Source organism: Xenopus laevis, chromosome 7L (genome assembly GCF_017654675.1).
Source record: "Xenopus laevis strain J_2021 chromosome 7L, Xenopus_laevis_v10.1, whole genome shotgun sequence".
Classification (NCBI taxonomy): Eukaryota; Metazoa; Chordata; class Amphibia; order Anura; family Pipidae; genus Xenopus; species Xenopus laevis.
Genome location: NC_054383.1, coordinates 100,152,634 through 100,173,449, shown reverse-complemented (window position 1 = coordinate 100,173,449; position 20,816 = coordinate 100,152,634). Strand labels below are relative to the sequence as shown.

The following is a 20,816-nucleotide window of genomic DNA, read 5'->3' as shown; positions in this document are numbered from 1 at the left end:
ACCAATTTACAGTGAATTTACATGCTTCGCCGCCAGCGAATACATTTGTAAAACTGCGTGAAAATTTGCCTGGTGAAAAATTGTAGAGCATCAATTTTTCAGACGCCCATTGACTGTAATGCATTTGGACAAAATAGTTGTGCGTATGAAAATTGTCACTTCCGTCAAACTTTTTCATTGCTTCGCCAATTTTGCCTCACAGATTCACCCATCACTAGTGTAGAGGACACAAATCTAATATAATACTGAAGTTTGTCTAAAGCTTTCCATGACCAAATGTAGCCTTCCCACACAACGTAACGTAAAACTTGTGAGTGCGCTTCTAAACTGTACTTTTTCCGGTTTAACACCATTTATATGAATGTGTAACAGAATAACGCTGATTTGTCAGAAACTGCAAAAGTCTATTTTACTGAGACAGGAAGGCTCTTCAGACACTTCTCTGCTCAATTCTACCCCTCCTGCAACATTGGGAGATAGAATATCATTGCTAAACTTAAATCGCCAGGGTGAGGCTCCTGTTGCACACAGCCACCAATGCCCCAGTGATTCTCTTCAGTGGTCCTGGACTGCTGCCTGGACTGTGCAGAGGATCTATGGGGCATTACAAAAGATGGCAAAGTTGAGCAGTGGGAACATTACCTTGGTATTTAAAGGAATTGTTCAGTATAAAAATAAAAACTGGGTAAATGGATAGGCTGTGCAAAATAAAAAATGTTTCTAATATAGTTAGTTAGACAAAATGTAATGTATAAAGGCTGGAGTGACTGGATGTCTAACATAATAGCCAGAACACTACTTCAGCTCTCTTGGTTTACACTGACTTGTTACCAGGCAGTAACCAATCAGAAACTTGAGGGGGTGCCACATGGGTCATATCTGTTGCTTTTGAATCGGAGCTGAATGCTGAGGATCAATTGCAAACTCACTGAACAGATTGGTCCCATGTGGCCCCCCTTCAAGTCGCTGACTGACTCAGAGTTATAGAGCTGAAAAGCAGGAAGTAGTGTTCTGGCTTTTGTTACACCTCCAGTCATTCCAGCCTTAATACATTACATTTTTGGCTAACTGACTATATTAGAAACATTTTTTATTTTGCACAGCCTATCTATTTACCCAGTTTGTTTTGTGACACTGAACTGTTCCTTTAAGGTAGGTGATGATATTCTCACCTAACATGAAGCAAAGAAAGGAGGAATCGGCACACAGGAACAAATTGCAATGTGGGGTAAACCCCTAAGTGTTTATTGTGTCATAAGATGCACAACGTTTCGGGGGCACGCCCCTTCGTCAGGTGATCACCTGACGAAGGGGCGTGCCACCAAAACGTTGTGCATCTTATGACACAATAAACACTTAGGGGTTTACCCCACATTGCAATTTGTTCCTGTGTGCCGATTCCTCCTTTCTTTGCTTCACATTGGAAATCGAGGGAGTGCCGTCTCCCCAGAGGATTGTGCACCAGGCAATCGAGTAAGGAAGGCCTGCGTGTGCGCTCACACTGTTTTCTACGAATTCTCACCTAACACCCCTCACCCGAGGATTTCACTTTCCTTGTCCTTTAAGCAGTTGTAATCATCTGGCCAACCCCCTGGACAGATCAATTTTTGCTATTTTATATTGTTGTGCAAATGTTGCATTCAAAATAGGAGTGGATATACATCTAGTTTACTAACAGAAACATGTCAGAACTTCATATTATGGAAGTTACACACAGATAAGTCACCTGCTGAACCGATACTGAAGAATACTTAGAGCTGGACTCCACGAGCGGTTTTCATCAGATCGACACCCACCGACAAAATGTATGCGACAAGTCAGATGGAGTCGCACGTGTGAAGATATAATTGGACTGAATAAAAAGTCAGTTAAGAACTAAACGGTTCAGCTGTCGGGTGAAGACACTGCTTTCTGCATCCACATCCGACAGTCATGTCGCATCGGATGTAATGTAGTTGTTACCTCTGACTTTTCATTCAGTCTACCCTAAGGTTTTGATTTAGACCAGGACTGTTCAACTGGAGGTCCGTCGGCAGGATGTGGCCCTCCAAAGGATTTTTACAGCCCCCAGGATCCATAGACTTTCCCGTATGAGATTATTTTAATTCATTTCGGCCCTCCATGTTGTATGACACAATTGGGCCAGTAATGTAAGTTGGATAGCACTGATTTAGACAAATGTGATGATGCAATACGAGTGAACAGCTAGGAAAGCACCCAGTTTATATTAATTTGTATGATTCTGATCTTGACTGCAAAGCTTTTTCATACAAGCAGTACACCTGATTGAAGAAAAGCTGCTATGCATTTTATTATAAAACAGTCATTCAAATGAAGCACAAACTCGTTTTTTTATATAAAAGATTTATTTATAGCACTTAACCTGAATATACAAAGTAGTGGTAAGCATAAACTAATGAGGTATACAGGTTTTTTTTTATCTTGGATATAATTGATGAAAACTACACTGTTGATGCCTCAAAATTTCTGCAGAACACACACTTTGATAGCACATTAGGATACACAGAAATTTACATATTGAACCTTGCAATTGTCAAGCCTTGCTTGCACCACAACTATATACCAAACAGCAATAAAATTAAGCCCAAAGATCTATACAGAATGCCCAGGTTAACCCTGGCTAAATAAGATCCACATCTTTGGCCTTCATTGCATATGAACTTTCTAGCCTACCACCATTATATTACAGGAAGGCAGCTTCACTCAAGAATACACATGGCTGAACTAATATGATAAGACATGTGCTTCAATGGTGTACAAAAGCAAAGCTGTACCACATAAAACTAAAAAAAAAAAAAATTGTTTTTTATTGAAGCAGTTAACCAGTACAAACAAGCACCAATAAATAACATTTTACAAAAAACCTTTTGCTATCTTGCTGTGATGTTACAGGTTTCTAGTGCATGTAAGTTTACAGTATATAAAAAAGTCATTTTGTAAAATGTACAGATATAAAGCACATTCTCTACAATTTAAAGTCAACCATGTCACTTAAGCTATAAAAATGTATGGAAGGAGAATTAGGCAGATTCTTTTACTTCTGTGGAGTCTCCGTTTTCTGTCTTCTGTTTTTTAGTTTCAGTTTCCTCCTGCAATGCAAACAATGAGGTTAGCTACAGTTATTACTAGGTCAGATTAAAAATAGATCAAGAGGCTGTATTAGTAAATGCATGCTCAGTCACCTCAAGGTCACCTTATGTATGACAATACAAAATAATTGCAAGTGTGCTCACCTCCTCTTCTGCAGGACGTTTTACTGAAAGGCCATCTGTCTCATTTTCATCTCCCTCTCCTTCTTCCTCCTCCTCTTCATCCTCTCCTTCGCCCTCACCTTCTACATCACCTGGAAGGTTGGAATTGGATTATTTTAAATGCATATTTCTGAACTGAAACCATGTGAGCCCCAAATTCAAATTATGAAAACAGTTATGCACTGACCTCTATAATAATAATAATTAACCCCAAATTACAAGTAATGTGGCATTCATTAAGGGTGGGCACTGCCAGAGTCCAGGGATCCCTTTTGGGTTCCACTGTTCAATAACCATGCATTGCTTGGCTGTGTGGATCCATAACAAAAATAAGACAGCAGACATTTAATCATTGCACTTAAAACACGTGTGTATACAACGTATTCCTACACAAACACTATGATGCTTGAAATGTCAGTGCACCCCCGTGTTTGAGTGAACATGGTTGAGCTGAAATATACTTTTTGTCTACTGTATCAACAGCAAGCAAAGAAAATCTGTGTTATTTCATGAAAATTGGCTAAACTGGGCAAATAGCAACTTGCTGGTATGTAATTCAAATAGCTGCACACAGACAACGTATCTGTAAGCCTAAACAGTAACCATGGCACGAAGGTAGGGTTTGTTTATACAGAGCTCATATCTAATAAAAATAAACATAAAAGAAGAGTGTTCATAAGTGTGGAAGCAACAATTCTCCATTACTATTTGTAATTTAAAATAACAATTCTTAGGAAAATATGTATCTTTCCGACGTTGGGGGGGGGGGGGGGGGTGTATGCAGTCTATAATGTCTATTAACAGGGGGGGCGATCTTGGTTATGCTCAAGAGTACAACTCTCAAAGCATAAGTGCTCTAAGTAGAAAGGGCAATAGTTCATCACTCATTAGACCTTCTTAAGGAAGTCCCATTGTAAAGACTAAAAGCTTGTTCAATAGACCACATTTCATTCAATACGAGCACTATGGGGAATCCATAGCCTGTGGTTTCTGTTGAATTGCAACTCACACAACCGTAAGGGCACTGTCAGTGTGCTGGAAGACATCCGATTTCCATGTTACTGAACTGTATATAAAAGAGCTACATTTATCTTCCCCATGTGTTCTAGACTTTTTTAGAAGCAATTTCGGGTCTACAACACCATCAGGACAAATTCTTTACCTTCTTCATCCTCTTCCTCTGCATCCTGATTCTTTGCACCATGGTCAGTACCATTCTCTTCCTGTAAGGGGAAAAACAGAAGCATGAGCCCATGTTCAGCATCTTCCTGGCCAGATCCACCCCAGGGGGTTTTTTTGGTAAAGGGTTTGTTTCTCCTTTAAAGGGGCAGAGACACTTACTTTGCCATTAGATGGTGCGTCTTCCTTTCCATTCTCTGCCTTCTCTGGTTCCTCTACCACTTCTTTTTTTTCTTTAAGATCCTAGAATGAAAATGTAAAAAAAAAAAATTACATTCATATCTAAAAATCCACACGATATAAACTTTCGGAAAAAGAAAAATAACTTGGGGGATGAATAAATTAAAGAAAGAAAGTCCATATGTCCGTTTAACAAGTAATGACTGAATGCGCGAAGTGAAGACAAAGCACGACTTGCAATAAACGAAAAAAAAAAAAAAACCCTCTGCCCTAGGAAAGCGCACGGGAATAAGCAAAACCCTCAGTTAATGAAGTGCGCGCGCCCTCAGGAACATCTGCCAGGCGCGCAGATCAGAGAAGGAGAGAGCGCGCGAAAGACAAAGAGCCTCGCGCTTCTCAGCGCCATCTTCTCGACACTCCGCCCCCAGAAGAGGAAACCGTGCACGAGCGCGCTCACTCCTCTTATCGCGAACGCGCACCCCCTCCTTCCCGCCGATTCCCTGACGCTTTTGAACTGAAGCGCTTCTCAAGGCGCCGGGCGGCTGGAGCGGTGCCAGCGCAGGTGGCAGACTCCAAAGAAGGGGAGGGGGGAGTAGGATGGCGATGGCTAAGTAAAAGCAAACAATTCCAACTTCATACTGTTTATAGAAATAGCTACAGAACAGCAGATAAACGATGAGAACAGGACACCACCTTTAATGCAGGTATAGGGCACATTGGGGTGTTCCAGCTCAGTGAGGTACGAATACCCCCCTCCCAATCCAACGTGGTTGCGCCCAGCGGAACGATTTCAATATGGTTATTATGAAAACTAATAGTCGAAATGACCACCTGCTTCCACAGAGAGAAACAAAGCAACCAACACAATGAGAGGGAAGGAGAAAAGCGAGGAACTCGGCAAGTTCCCAATGAGCCAAATCTATAATAAGTAGTTCCACTGCTAACGCCGCGGACTGCGCTCTCTAAGCCGGCAGAGAGATGCGCTTGCTGAGCTCAGGGATTCTGAAGAAAATTCCTCAGCTCCCATCACTGACAGGTTGCTGGTGTTACAGCGCGTTAAAGTTCAAGCGTCAGAAGAGGGAACAGGTCCTTCTCTCCCCGACTCAAAGCCAAAACCGCGTGCGCGGAAAGACAACAAAGAAACCTGCCGCGGACAATGGAAAGGCAATGTGTGACAAGAACACAGCGGAGGCGCTTTACCTTGGTGACGGGGACCTCGGCGGTGGTGGTATCAACGTCGGTATCTGCCATTTTCCTTTGTGAGTTTAAGTTTTGAATCAAGTGGTGGGGGAAAAAAGACCTCTCGTGTTTTGGAGTGGAAAATGTGACGAATGAATGGGACCGAGACACCAAGCAGCCGCACGACCCAGTGGACAGGAATGAAACAACTGTACCACAGGCAGACAATTAAATACGGACTGTAGTTGGGCGGGACTAGTGTGATTCTGGCTTTTTGACTGGTTGACACGACGATGTGTGTTGATTTTGGTTTGAGCACAAAACTGTCTATTATGAAACATAATCCAGCCCCGTACAGTTACCTAGGCACCTGCGTTGCGATTGGCTGGATGTCGGGGCTTTCCCCGCCCAATATGGTAATGAGCCCTGTTCAGTTGAACAGATGCTCCTCGGCATCCATTGGTTAGCAGACTCATTGAATGGCATAAACCTGGCCCCTTTGTTACGGCTGATTGTTACTGGCTGGTACCACGGCCCGTCCTGTTTACCATTATCTTGTTACTATTGGTTTGTATGCGAGAGCTCTCGGAGGGGAAGGAGTTTGCTGCTGGGAGCGCATCTTACGCTGGGGGATGGGGTTCTGTTTTCTCCTGTGGAAGCAGGAGTTTTAAACCAATATTTCCGGTGTTGCCATTTGTGGAGCGACGAACGGCACATTATTAGAAACAGCGCTTTTGCCGCCTTTTCCTCAAAAAAAAAAAAGCAGGACTTGTGTGGAGGCAGTTTGACTTAAGACTCAGGAGTATTTGCAGTGACACGTGACTTGATGTAGAATTTAGTTGGGGAAATAAAGGTCTGACAATAAAGAAACGTGTGAAGCCCCGTGACAGAACCCTATACTATTTCTTTCGACAGGATCCTTGTCAGAATTCTTCATTCTGCGCCTAAAAAGCACCAGTCATCTCCTCAGGCGCAGAATAGCGCCTCAGCTCAGGGACCATTAAACCAGGGCTTTTTAGTATTATGTACAGAATAATATTCTGACACCATTTGCAGTTGGATTTTATTTTATTTTTTTCAATTATTTGTAAGTTATATAACTTTTAATTCATCAACCCTCAAGTCCGTAATTGCAGCAATCTGGTTGCTACCGTCCAAATTACCCTGGCAACCATGCATTGATTTGAAAAAGAGACTGGGATATGAATAGGAGAGGCCCAAATAGAAAGATTAGTAATAAGAAGTAGCAATAACAATACATTTGTAGCATTACAAGACATTTGTTTTTTTAAATGGGGGTCAGTGACCCGCCATTTGAAAGCTGGATCACAGCCATTCATTTAAACAGTGCCAGCAAGTTACACAGCTGTTTACAATATATTATAGAAGTTAATTACCTGTGTGTGCTGGAAGTGATTTTGCTAGATCACACATACACTGGTTATGAACACTGAGAGTTGGGTTGGTATACTGGGTAAAATTTCACAGGAAAGGCAAGCACTTCACCACTTCTTGCTGTGCAAATAATGCTTTATTTTAGCCAGTTTTACCACTCCAAGTACAGAACAACGTTTCGGGGGGGTATCCTGAGTCCCACTACGGTAGTGCTTAGTAATAGGGGTTTAAGGCACACTTAGGGCAATGGCACATGGGACTTTTAAGGTCAGATTTATCAAATTGTGAGATTAGAGCTCAATGCCGAGAAATTCACCCACTTTCTATTTATTATGGTGATCTCTTGACTTTCACCTAGAGTCAGCCCAGTCCCGCTCCCTGCACTGCCACTGCTTAACTCCCTCCATGATGCTGGTGCACTGGGGTGGGGGAGTTGTTGCCCCCCCCAGCTGCTTTCACCCATTGATAAATACATTTCTAATAGTCCCATAGGAATGAATAGAAAGTGGATGCATTTTTGTGTGATGAGCTCTAATATAAATCTTTAATAAATCTGCCATTTAATCTCCTCAAGCGACAAAATGTCCAAAATCCCCTTCCCATCAGCAATAATGTAAATAACCAGTGGGAAAACATGTATCACAGAGAAGGCAACTTTGGGCTACTATTTGCAGCAGAGGTGATGCATAGGTTTTCCCACAGGCTTTTTAAATTATTGTCATTAGGAACAGGGGCGATCCTGGCCCCTCCGCCACCTGAGGCAGCAGCAGTTGCTGCTGCCCCCCCTCCCCCGGAAATTCGCTCTTAAAGTACCAGGAGCAGCATTTTTGCTGCCCCTGGTACCTAGTGGGGCGCTGCCACCTGAGGCGACAGCCTCAACTCGCCTCATTGGCGAAGCACCCCTGATTAGGAAGGGAATTTCGGATTGCAGTAGATGGGATTAAGCAAGGTAATAAAACATCCTGTGTGCCAGTTCCTTAAGTGGGAGCAAATTTCTGGTAGCTCCAATGTATTTTGGTTTCTGCATGGAGGGGGGGGGGGTCAGGGTAGCCTCGATTAATACAGGATCAAGTGTCTCTCCGTAGTGTAAATAAGTCTCTTTAAACTTCCGTAGAGGGAAAGTGGCATAGGAGTGAACTAGACAGCCTGTGGAACATGAGACCCTAGTTAATGAAGATGAGCTAGTAATAGGGCTACTGGATGTCACAGATATTAGAGGAGATACTGAAAACTGTTGTGTGAATAACTAAGTTCTAAGTTACTAGACAGACTGTTGAACTATTTTGTGACCACCAAAGAAACCCACTGTGACCTCTCATCACGGAAATGTAACAACAGCGAATTGTTTGTTAAAGCAGTAGTAAAACAAATAAAAAGTCAAAAGTACTTCCTTGTGAATTTGCACATCAGCCATTTTTGGACTGACAAAAACAGAAGTTGTAGTTTTTGCTGTTTATGGCAATTGCAATGGGGGGGCATTGACATTGCCCATAGCTTTTTTTAGCTTTTGTTACATGTAAAGAGGAAGTTCACAAAATAATTTTCTGTAGGCTAAATTTCTAAATCGAAATGTGAAAGTATTTTTTATGTTTCCTTGCAATTAAGCAGTAGTAAAATTGCTCCTTTGCATACACATCAACTTCTCCTGATGATTCTTCTTGTACTGCCTTTTGTTTCCTTCACAAAGTAAAAATGGAGAGGAATAAGCATTTAAAAGTCATCATTATTCCTCAGTCATTTCACCCCCTAAAGGTTATTTGGCTAATAAAGCTGGGATGATGGGCAGTCAAAAGGATCAGATTTGCAGCATCTGTTTGATTAGCATTTAAACTTTTTAAGTCCATGGTCTGTACTGATCTGACTGAATGCACAAAATGCTGAATGCTCCCAAAGCTGAGCCTTTTGATAAATGTGAAAACAAATATGGAAAGGGAGTATTTATTCACCTTTAAGGGTAAGGTTACACTGGGAGATTCAGGGAGATTTAGTCGACCGGCGACTAATCTCCCCAAACTGCTTCCGCCTACTAGAAAGAAAAATCGCCTGCGGCATGGCACTTGCAGTGCTTCGTTTTCTGAAGTCGCCCGAAGTTTCCTTGTGAGGCAACTTAGGGCGACTTCGGAAAATGAAGCGCCGCGAGTGCCATTTTATGTTCGACAAATAGTAGTGACCGTCTCCCATTGATATCGTCAGATAGTCAATACATGTAGAGATCTTATTGTTAGCCGATATAAATCTTTTAACCTGCCGATTGACTGAACTACTAGTCGCCATGGTACAAAAAAATGTCCTTCTTTTCGTAGAATGGTATCCTTGCATGTATGGCCAGCTTTATTGTAACCCTGATGTCATTATATAGTAAATGTGTTTTTATTACTTATTCAACTATATACTATGTATTTTTGTGTCTATTTTATTGCATGCAATGCTGTCCAAATTCTGTCTGCACTTGATTTGCCAAACGTTTGCTAGCCATGAGGCCAAGTACCATGCACGGGGGCAGTCTAGTGGCTACATGTTCTGCAGTAGTGGCCATTTATGGATTCCTGAGACTTTTACAGGTTATTAGGGTTGCCACCTGGCCGGTAATAATCATGGTTGATCCCAATTTTATTAATAGGGAAAAAAGATAAATATATAGGAAGGCTGGTATTTTTTCCCAGAAAAGGTGGCAACCCTACAGGTTATATTGATGTACCAGGAAATACATCACTCACACAAGAAATTCTAAATTTTTACCACTAAAATAATTAGTGCCCTAAAATACCCAGAATTATACCACTGAATTTTATAAGACTAGATCAATTTTTGAAGTAGAAAATGCATGGAAAGTTTTGTATGTAAAGCTGGCTATACACATGCTGACCAGTGGGGCTGCATCGCTAGAGCAGAGAGCGCATTTGTGCTCTTTTGCCGTAGAAGAGATGAATTTCCTGGTTTTAAAAAGCCCCTGGTAACGGCATTTTGCCATCTCTGGTAACTTGCAGGGTAGTGCCCCCCCCTGTTTGGGTGACTGTGACAACTAATTTGCAGGACATAACTTTTGTACGATTGTTGTCTGTCAATCAATGGCCAGAACATTGTCTGATTTGTTATTTCTCCTACTTTATTCCTACAATATAAATCTGAATGTTGGTTTTATATGGTTGCCTTAAAATGCAAGATCAATATCCGGACGTTCACCGTATGACAAATAAAATCTGAATGTGTACGGCCAGCTGAAGGGTAATGTGTAACTGAATCTGTAGATATGTTGTTGTCATTGAACTGAATCTAGCTCATCGTTTTCAGCCACATGTAAATATTATATTTAGAGGAGAATATACATCTCTAACAGTGAGGATCCTGGCCAAAACTCAACCTATTTAAAAGAGCCCTGGGGCCTACAGCTCATTTTTTTGTCACCAAACATCTCCATTTTGTGGTTTTCAAAAGGCCTACACATCTCATGTGCACCACAAAGATTGTTCTCGTGCTGCACCTACACTCTGGAATTTACTGCCTTGTCCAATAATATTCTTCTTGCCTCCAGGCCCTTAAAAGTTCTCTAAATACGTAGCTCTTTGAAAAGCTTACCCGGCTACCTAATTATCCTGTCACAACTTCTATACCTCAAGTGATTTTTCCACCAATGACCACTCTAATTCTATAACATTCCCAATGTATTTGTATCCTCATTACTTCCATAGGATATTGACTACTGCATCATTTTCTTAGCTTTTTAGGCTTTTTATGTCCCTGGCTAATGAATATTTCATTCTGAGGACATGCTGTTTGATGTAAGTAAATGTTGCTGAGCCCCACAACAAAATCATTTTAGGACTCCTAAAACTTTAAAAATATCAAATTTTACCAGAGGCTACTTCTATTGTTACATCTAGGGATGCCCCGAATCCACTATTTTAGGATTCAGACAAATGTGAAAGAGGACTGTAATTTGCATATGTAAATCAGGGAAGTGAGGGGGAAAGAGAACCTGCACGCAGCATTTATGATTTTTTTTACTCTCTTGTTTGTGTGACAAAAAGCTATGTGATTTTTTGGGTTTGGATTTGGTTTGGCCAGGCACTTGGATTCGGTCGGAATCCTGCTGAAAAAGGCAGACTCTTGGCCAAATCCGGAACCAAATCCTGGATTCTGTGCACCCCTAGTTACATCCTTCTACATGATGTTGATTTGGGCATAGGCTAGACTATAATGTATTATTAACATTACATGTGGAAAAATGTTTTGATATCAATCACCAGCTGAAGGAGCCAACATTACAGTGTGAGATAGATAGCAACTACATGTTTAAATGTTAGTGTTTGTTTAAATTTTTTCCAGTATATGTAACACATCCAAGCTTAGGTTTGTTTTTTTTGTAGAAATCGCTTCTTAGTCACATAATAGCAATAATGATTTTTTTATGCACTTATCCACTAGAAAATAATACAACACAAATTAGGCAGTTTTGCCATAAAACTGGATTGGCAAGTTTTACTTATCTAAGCCATCACCATGTGATCCATGACCCAACAGCCAACCTTTATTTTCATTTGGGGTGATCAACAAGTTTAAAACAATCTTTGGGATATAATAGTCATATTACTGAGTTATAAATTACAGAAACGCATTATGACATTGTAGCTCTAGACTTCAGTGCAATAATACTATCCGGGGCAAATTTTATTATGGCATTTAATAAAATATTTGGCCTTACATATGACCATTTTTCAAGCGCACCCTCAAACTATACGTTTCGGTTTGAATCTTATGGAACAATAGCCAGCAGGGGAAATAAGGTTCACTGTAACGTCAATGTAGCGGGTAATTTGACTTTCTGCATCAATGTAGTTGCTACTAAAACATATCACAGAGCCCTACACTAAGGGTCGAAATTCGAATTCAAAAAGACTAACCAAAATTAAGTTAAAGTTTTTTTTTGGTTGAATAGGTCAGTTTTCGATCGAATAGGTCCGTATTCGGCAGAATACAAATCGTAGGAATAGCGCATCCGATCGAGTTTGATTCAAAGTTTTTCCCCCAAAAAAACTTCATTTTTTCAAAGTCCACCAATTGACTTCAAATAGGTTCTAGGAGGTCCCCATAGGCTAAAACAGCGATTTTTTTTTAAAAAAAAGAATCAAATCAAATTTAGACTATTCCCTAGTTGAAGTATACAAAAAAAATAGCTCGAATTTCGAATTTTTTTTCGTTCGAAAATTCACCTCGACATTTGATAAATCTGCCCCTAAGAGAATAATTTCTAAAGTATTTTCTTGATCCTTTAACAATCTGTGAAAATTCTGCCAAACCCCTTGAGGTTTAGGATTAAAACAGACACAATACTTTAAAAAATATCTTTCATCTTGACACAATACTTACTGGTTTGGGATTCTCTGTTTAGCATAGAAAATGCCAATGTGTTTTACAGCAACAGGTAGCAAGACTTTAGCTGTGGATATGAAGCTCTGATAGGCTAGAGATACTACTGTATTAAATCACTGGTACCTCAATTACCATCGAAACTAATGATTTTGCACCAAAATTAGCACTGTGCTACTTTAAAAAGGAACTGCCATGGAGAAAAATATTAGTGTGGTGTACATATAAACAGTACTAATTGCTGCTCCATTGTCCTTATGTTCTATTCCTTTATTAATCAAGGTCATCAGGGGTCTGATTTTAAGAAGCAATTATTTACAAGTGAGAAGAAAACATAAATATTTCTTTGCAGGGAAAAACATTAAAGCTGTATTTGTTTTAAGTTAGTACATTATTTATATGCATATATAATATATACACCGATTAAACATGTGCTACATTCTTAACCCAGATGGTGGAGCTAATACATTTTCTTTTCTCATGAGAAGCATAGTTAAAGGGGTAGTTTGCCTTTAAAATAACGTATAGTATAATGTAGACAGTGGTATTTTAAGACAAATTGCAATTTGATTTCATCTTTAGTAGTTTAGATCAGCTCTCCAGTGTGGAATGTAAGCACATCTTTTGTTGCTAGACTCCAGCTTACCATAGCAACCAGGCAGTGGTTGGAATGAGAGACTGGATGAATAGGAGAGGGCCTGAACAGAAAAACACATTATAAAAAGTAACATTGTAGCACCACAGAGCAATTGCTTTTTTGGCTGCCTGGGCCAGTAACCCCCATCTGACAGCTAGAAAAAAAAGCAGAAGAACACGATTAAAAAACTATAAAAAAAAAATTTGCTAAGAATTGGTTATTCTATAATATAGGGGCATATTTATCAAAATGTGAGTTTAGAGTTTAATAAATAAAATCTCACCCACGTTTTATTCATTCCTATGGGATTTTTAGAATTGTATTTATCAATGGGTGAAAGTTAGAACTCACCATTTGATAAATTTGGTTCTAAAAATCCCATATGAATGAATGTCACCCTTTTTTGAGATAATAGAGTGGCTACAAGCTGGCAGTTTTCCTGATTTGATGTTATATGCCTTTAATGTTGAATATGACTGTGTTCCATTTAAGATTAGGGTATTTAAAGTGAGAAACAACATCACTTCTGGCCTTTAATTGCTTGAGAAAGCCCTAGTGTGGCGAAACGCGTTGCAGTATCCAGATGGGATCATTCCTTGGTGTGGACTTTTACTTTTATGCTTTTAATCCAAACTATGAAAAAAAAAGTGAAAAGTTGTAAGTTGCCGCATTTCCCGGATCCATAGTTTGTGAAACCGGTGAAGCAGCGGGAGATCGTGAAAAGAAATCGGAGTTTGCGTTCCGCTGTGAAGCGCACGCACTGAAACAGATGGTGCGCCATTTTGGATCATCGTGAAAGGGACATCTGCAGAGAAGCGAATTCGTGAAACAGGCTTGAGGCTGCTGAGAGTTTAAATCCAGCTTTGTATCTGGTGAGTAGGGATGTAGCGAACTGCCGATTTGGTGTTCGCGAACGCCGTTCGCGAACACCGGCAAAAAATGCGAACGTTCGCGAACTTCGAACACCCGCTAAAATCGTTCGATCGAACGATCGAAGGATTTTAATCGTTCGATCGAACGATCGAAGGATTTTAATCGTTCGATCGAAGGATTTTCATTCGAATCGAACGATCGAAGCCATTCGATCGAATGCTTTTCATTGGATCGAATGCTTACAATCGTTCGAACGAATGGAAATCGTTCGATTTTTAGCGGTCGAAGGAATTCGAATGGTCGAATGGTCGAACGATCGAACGCGAACTCAAAATGCGAACGTTCCCAAACGTTCGCGAACATTCGGCGGACGCGAACGTTCGAAGTTCGCGCGAACTATTCGCTACATCCCTACTGGTGAGACCATTCCAACTTCTTTTTGGGGGCTTTTGCAGCTGGCAAGGAGGAGGGAGTGGGGGATGCCCCAATACATCCCTTTGATAATCTGCTCTCTAAATTCAGCCATCTATCGGTCTGCCTGTTTAATATACTTAGTTAAGCACTCTGCATACTCCACTGCTTCACCATATGGAAAAACCTTGGCTGTGATTCCTGGGAATTAACTTTTCTGCCTTGCTGAACTACAACCCACAACCTTTTCTTGTCCTTTAAATTACAAGCATACACCAATACCAAGGAACAGTCATTCTAATTTTCCCTACAGGAAAAGTGATTACCCACCTGGATTATATTTATTATTGGTTTTATAACTATTTATTCATAATTTATTCACTGTGTTTCCTGGCCGGCCAGTGTTTTAGAGATTATATAATAAATTGTATTTTTAATATATTGATTTTGCAATCCACCTTCTATTTGCCTTTTGTTTATTGTATTTTATCCCCAATAGGACCTTGGGGAATGAAGGGGTGCAGTCTTGACCAGTATAATACTCTTCCCCTGTCTGTCACAAGACTTTTATTTATATTGTTACAGAACATTGGTTGCAATTGGATCCTTTTTTTTTTTTTGGGAGCATGCTCAATTGGGACTGAAGCGCCTACTGAGAAATTACTATTGTATCAAACTGTAGGAGTTAATAGAGTCAGTGTTCAGGGTTGCTGAGCTGCTACTTGGGAAATATAAGGGGGGGGGGGTAGAAGTTAAACTTATTTTTAAAATGTAATACTTTGTATAAAAAAAAAATCAATTGCAAATAATCATCACTTTAACTTTCACTTTTACTTTTGACGAGCCATGCAATTTACCATTTCCGTGAATGATTCAACCTGAAAGTTTAGCAGAGGACACTTAGATGGCTGATAGTAGTTATTGTGGTTCTTTGGTTAGTCCCTCTATAAACAGGCTGATTCATAGACCTTTTTGATGAGGCCTCCAGAGTTATGCAAGAGCTTGCTTGTACATGCACAGTGTCAGTGAATTCCTGTAAGAATCATCTGTGGCAATAGAGTTACCTTATGAAAAGGTCAAAAGAAAATGAGTTTGCGTCCACTCCTGGTTCCTCAAAAACTATAAATATCTGCCAGGACCATATTCTGTACATCTCTGGGAGTTACACAGAAAGGTCTGTATTTTTTTCTGTTAGGAAGCAAAACTGCCTGCACTCAGCATAATGATACATAAATATACTGCCCAGATGGTATTACTCTCTGATACAAGGTCAGACTGGGCCAGCGGGAGGGACACCAGGAGAAATACCTGATCGGCCACAGCCTTCATTGGCCCTGTCACTCTAGGCTTGGTTCCTGGATGGGCCTGAGGAGGATTAGTTTGCAGTGGCCACTAGAAGTATGCAGTGGGGTTTGCAACTGGGCTTCCATCTGGGGTTGTGGGACATAGGGCAACAGCCCCCTAGTGCGCTCCAAACACCCCAATCCAACACTGAATACAGTCCAGCCAGTGAATTTCACTCCTAAGTGGCAAATAGGGCATATTTAAACTAAATAGCAAGCCAGTAAATGATTCATTCCCATACAATTCTTGTGCTTCCTTAAAGGAAGTGTTCAGTATAAAAATAAAAACTACGTAAATAGATAGGCTGTGCAAAATAAAAAATGTTTTCAATATAGTTAGTTAGACAAAAATGTAATGTATAAAGGCTGGAGTGACTACATGTCGAACAGAACAGAACACTACTTCCTGCTTTTCAGCTCTTTAACTGTGAGTTAGTGATTAAAAGGGGGCCCACATGGGACATAACTGTTCAGTGTATTTGCTTTGATCCTTAGCATGCAGCTCAGATTCAAAAGCAAACAGGTATCCATGTGGCCCTCCTCCATTCACTGATTGGTTACTGCCTGTTAACCAATCACTGGAAAACAAGAGAGCTGCAAACAGGAAGTAGTGTTCTGACTATTATGACATCTGCTCACTCCAACCTTTATACATTACATTTTTGGCTAAATAATTATATTGAAATTTTTTTTTATTTTGCAGTCTATTTACCCACTTTTTATTTTTATACTAAAGAGTTACTTTAACTGTAATTTATCCAAGAATTAGAGTTTTCAGATGGTCCTTGTGTGTTTCTCTTCTGTAGAGTCAAGAGGGTCACACAGTGGCACAAAATGACGGCTCCTTCTTTTCTTCACAATGGCCCACAGCAGGCATTGCAGCTTTCCAGTCACAGACGCTGCATAATTCTGCTCAGGCCGCCAATAGCCAAGGCTGGAGCTTGTGAAGCAAACTTTCCACAACTCTATTAAAAGTTCTACAGGAAGTGCTGTTGGCAGTCACCCAGCCACAATCATTGCCTGAGTATGTATAGTTATTGGCATATGCTGTTGTTAACCCCAAAAGGTACCCCACAGAGAAAAGCAAGCCTTGCCAATGCCTACGTTCATTCTTGAGTTTAGTATTAGATCAGAAGTATCAGGCATACACAATTTATAAGAGCAATACATCACATGTTTATAATTGCAACATTCCTGTTCCTTCCATTCTGCAGAATGCTTTCTGAGGCCTGTGGCATATGGGTCATTTTGACCACCAGTGTGATCAGACAGACAACTGCAGCAGTCTTAATGCCTGAAATCGCATGTTTATGAGCCGAGGCCCCTTTTCACCTCAAGCATGTGCCATAAGATTTCCATGGAAAGCTCTGACAAATGATTTCTGGATTTTTTGACCACTGCTGTTTTCCATCAAAGCACTGTACCGGTCAAGACTCCTTTACGCGCATTATAACAAACCACAAATAATAAACAATTAAAACCACTCACAAACTGTCTCACCGTATACATCATACTAAAAGTTAACTCAAAGGTGAACGACCCCTTTAATGTAACTCCTTTTTAATGCAGCACCATAGTCAGAAAAGAAGCGACAGGTCTTGGAAACCCATTCAGAAAGTTTGGAATTACAAGAAGGCAATGTTCCTTAAAAAATAATTTTTTTAGAAACTTTAACTTGTACTCAACCTAATTAAAATGTAATTAATCCCAATCTTGTTGGGTTTATTTAATGTTTAAATTGTATTTAGTAGACATTAAGTATGGAGATCCAAATTACAGAAAGATCCCAATATCTGGAAAACCCCAGGCATTCGGGATAACAGGTCCCATTCCTGTATATTAAATGTTTATTGTTTGTAGAGTGTTGAATCAATTAGAATAGTAATTAGCAACAATTCTCGATAAGTTTTTTTGGGACAGCTCCACCTCTCTACCATTTGCCTTTTCCTACTATCAATTCATAAATGCTGGTTTTAATGAATGTATTTACATAAGAAACAATGAACTATTTTTTTTAAAACAAACCATATTTTTTAAGCACAATCACTTTCACGAATTCAAATTAATTAATCAATTCAGCTCATATTGCAGCAAGTTTTTTACGTTTGATTGAGATACAGACACTTTAATGTAAAGTCTGATTCAGACAGTATTGGTTTTATTACATTATTGAATTGATTGAAGTGATGGCACAGAATTAATTGGTACCTTTGTGAATAGATGGCACATTCCACTTTATAATTTATTTAATAGATTAATTGATCGGAAAGTTGGGATTACTGCTTTTTCTCCTTTATTAGAAATTAACCTAGTAACTACACCTCTATACTATCCACATGTGAGTTCTCAGGAAACCGCAAGGTCTTCCGGGTTCCCTTATTAATCTTCAGCTTTCCAAATCATTATTAGGGATGTAGCGAACTGTTCGCCGGCGAACTAGTTCGCGCGAACTTCGACTGTTCGCGTCCGCCGCAAGTTCGCGAACGTCGCGCGACGTTCGCCAATATGCGTTCGCGTCAAAATCGGTCGCCCATTCGACCATTCGATCGCTAAAATCGAACGATTTTCGTTCGATTCGAACGAAAATCGTTCGATCGAACGATTAAAATCCTTCGATCGTTCGAATCGAACGATTTTCGGATGATCGAAGTTCGCGAACAGTTCGCGAACAGTTCGCAAATTTTGCCGGTGTTCGCGAACGGCGTTCGCGAACACATCGGCGGCGGTTCGCTACATCCCTAATCATTATTTGCATTTGCTTATGATAGCATCTTCTGTCCAGCTGTTTACATTCACTGCACTTCTAAAAGAATGTATTAGAAGCCTGCTATTCAACAGGCATGGAAAAGAAAAGACTGGAGAAAAGAAAGAAAAAAAAAATACTTTTCAATTAGAATTACACGTATTAATAAAAATAATTGAAAATACAAAGGTGAAGGTTTTGTGTCATGATGCAAAATACAAAAATGTTACTAAAATTCAAGAATTTTGTATGATTCTGAAGGGCACTAAAATATCACTGCCCCAAATATTTCCCAATTTTATAGGGTTTTAACAGGGTTGATCTGTGAACAGTTTAATGAGCAAAGTTTGAAAAATTGGCCCCATAATGTAATAACTTTATTCTAGGGTCAAATGTAATTATAAATCAGTCCCTACTTACACTATTGAAATTAAAACTGAATGTAATGTAACTGTGTCCTAACCTGAGTTCAGCTGCTTTGTCTCTATAGAACAATCCAAAGACAATACAAACACCCTGTAGAGAAAATCCTTGCTCGTGTCTTTAAGCCTTGATTTGCAAGAAGACACAAGTCCATTTTTCTTGTCTAGTGTTTTCCATTCTTTTTTTTTTTGCTGGCCATTCTCTTTGTTTGCTGTACACTTTGATGGTGTCTTACATTCTGCACTGAAATGCCACTCAATTTCCCTTGCAAAGGTTCCATTGTATATGCATCCTCCCACCCCCTGCCGCGGTCTCATCTGCATTCCATCCCCCACAAAGGCACAGTATTCATATTCCTCCCCCCAGCACAAGGTTTATCAGCATATACCTTCATTTGTCTTTGAGAATCCATTGTCATAAAGTATCTTAAATGCAAAAGGGCCTTTGGGTACCACTTTATCTATGGCCATTTACTTTTGAACATAAGAACTTGGCCAAGATAATGAAGAAGGACCATGGTCAATGCAAAAAGGCTGAGCTCCAACTTGAGGGGAAAAACACACAATTAGGGATATCCAACCTGTGGCTTTCTAGCTGTTTTGAACACACTTTGTCATCTGGCAAACAACGGCAAGATGCTGGGATTTGTTGTTCAACAACAGTTGGTGGACTATACAGTAGCCATGAATTTGGAAATAATTATATAACAGTATGTATGAATGTAACAGTAAGTCAGCTATACCTTTCCTCTCTGAGGCCGGAAGCCCACTTTAAATGCTCCCTCTGTTCTGTCCTAAAGAGATGGAATCTCTAGAACAATAATCCCCAACTAGTTGCTCTTGAGCTACATGTTGCTTGGATGTTGCTCCAAGTGGCCTCAAAGCAGGAGCTTATTTTTGAATTCTTGGCATGGAGGCAAGTTTTGGTTGCATAAAAATCAGGTGTACTGCCAAATAGAGATTCCTATAGGCTGCCTGTCCACATAGGGGCTACCAAAAGGCTAACCACTGCACTTATTTAGAACCGACAGAGACTTTTTGGGGACCCCTGCTCTAGAACACAGGTTTAATTTCTAGGGATACATTGAATCCGATATTCTTTGGATTCTTTGTGTGATGAAAAGTCACATAATTTCCAAATCCTGCTGAAAAAAAGTTGAATCCTGGATTTGGTGCATCCCTAATAATTTCATATGTGGTGTAAAATAACTAGTATTTAAGAGGCAACACAGTTTTGCCATTTTTATTAACCATTGAATATTAATAAAGAAAATTAATTCCTAACTATTAATGGCATTGTAATAAGGCTTGGGTGCAAAGATTTCATTTATTAGATGACACTTCTCCTTGGCCAGTGGTATCTACCAGGTTCACAGCTTAATGGCATTGCATCATACATTTTAACCTTGTTTCACTTTGTTGTATAGGTAGACATACAATATTTCTATACAAGGTTTTATTACATCCTCCTACCATGCATTTTGTTCAATAAGCTGACTTAATGACTCAAACAAGCAATTGTATGTGTTAGTTTATAGTAAATCTGACAATAACCATAAAACAATAGTTGCAAAGAATTAGGTTCTATCTTGACTGGTTCCCGACTGGCAACTGCTAACCGATATTTCTTACAAATGATCAAATTTCCAGGATACAAGTCTTCATGGTAATGATTTATCGTCCTATACCAAGTGATCAGGCTTACTATTTGTCGGTTATACAATAATCTCTGCATGTATGGCTGCCTCAACTTGTTCTTGAAGTTAACAGATCCCATACCTTTATACTTCTGATCAGTATTAAGAATTAGTTTGT

The 20,816-nt window shown here is 39.8% G+C and overlaps 1 protein-coding gene across 1 annotated transcript; it reads right to left on the bottom strand.

Moving 5' to 3' along the window:
- Positions 1 to 2,810: 2,810 nt before the first annotated feature.
- Positions 2,811 to 5,986, bottom strand: ptmap12.L (prothymosin alpha like L homeolog). The gene is given in 5 exon segments (NM_001112851.1): positions 2,811 to 3,110; positions 3,255 to 3,364; positions 4,435 to 4,495; positions 4,614 to 4,694; positions 5,832 to 5,986. Coding segments are annotated over 5 exon segments (372 nt in total). The 5' UTR covers positions 5,883 to 5,986; the 3' UTR covers positions 2,811 to 3,041.
- Between the last annotated feature and the right edge of the window lie 14,830 nt (positions 5,987 to 20,816).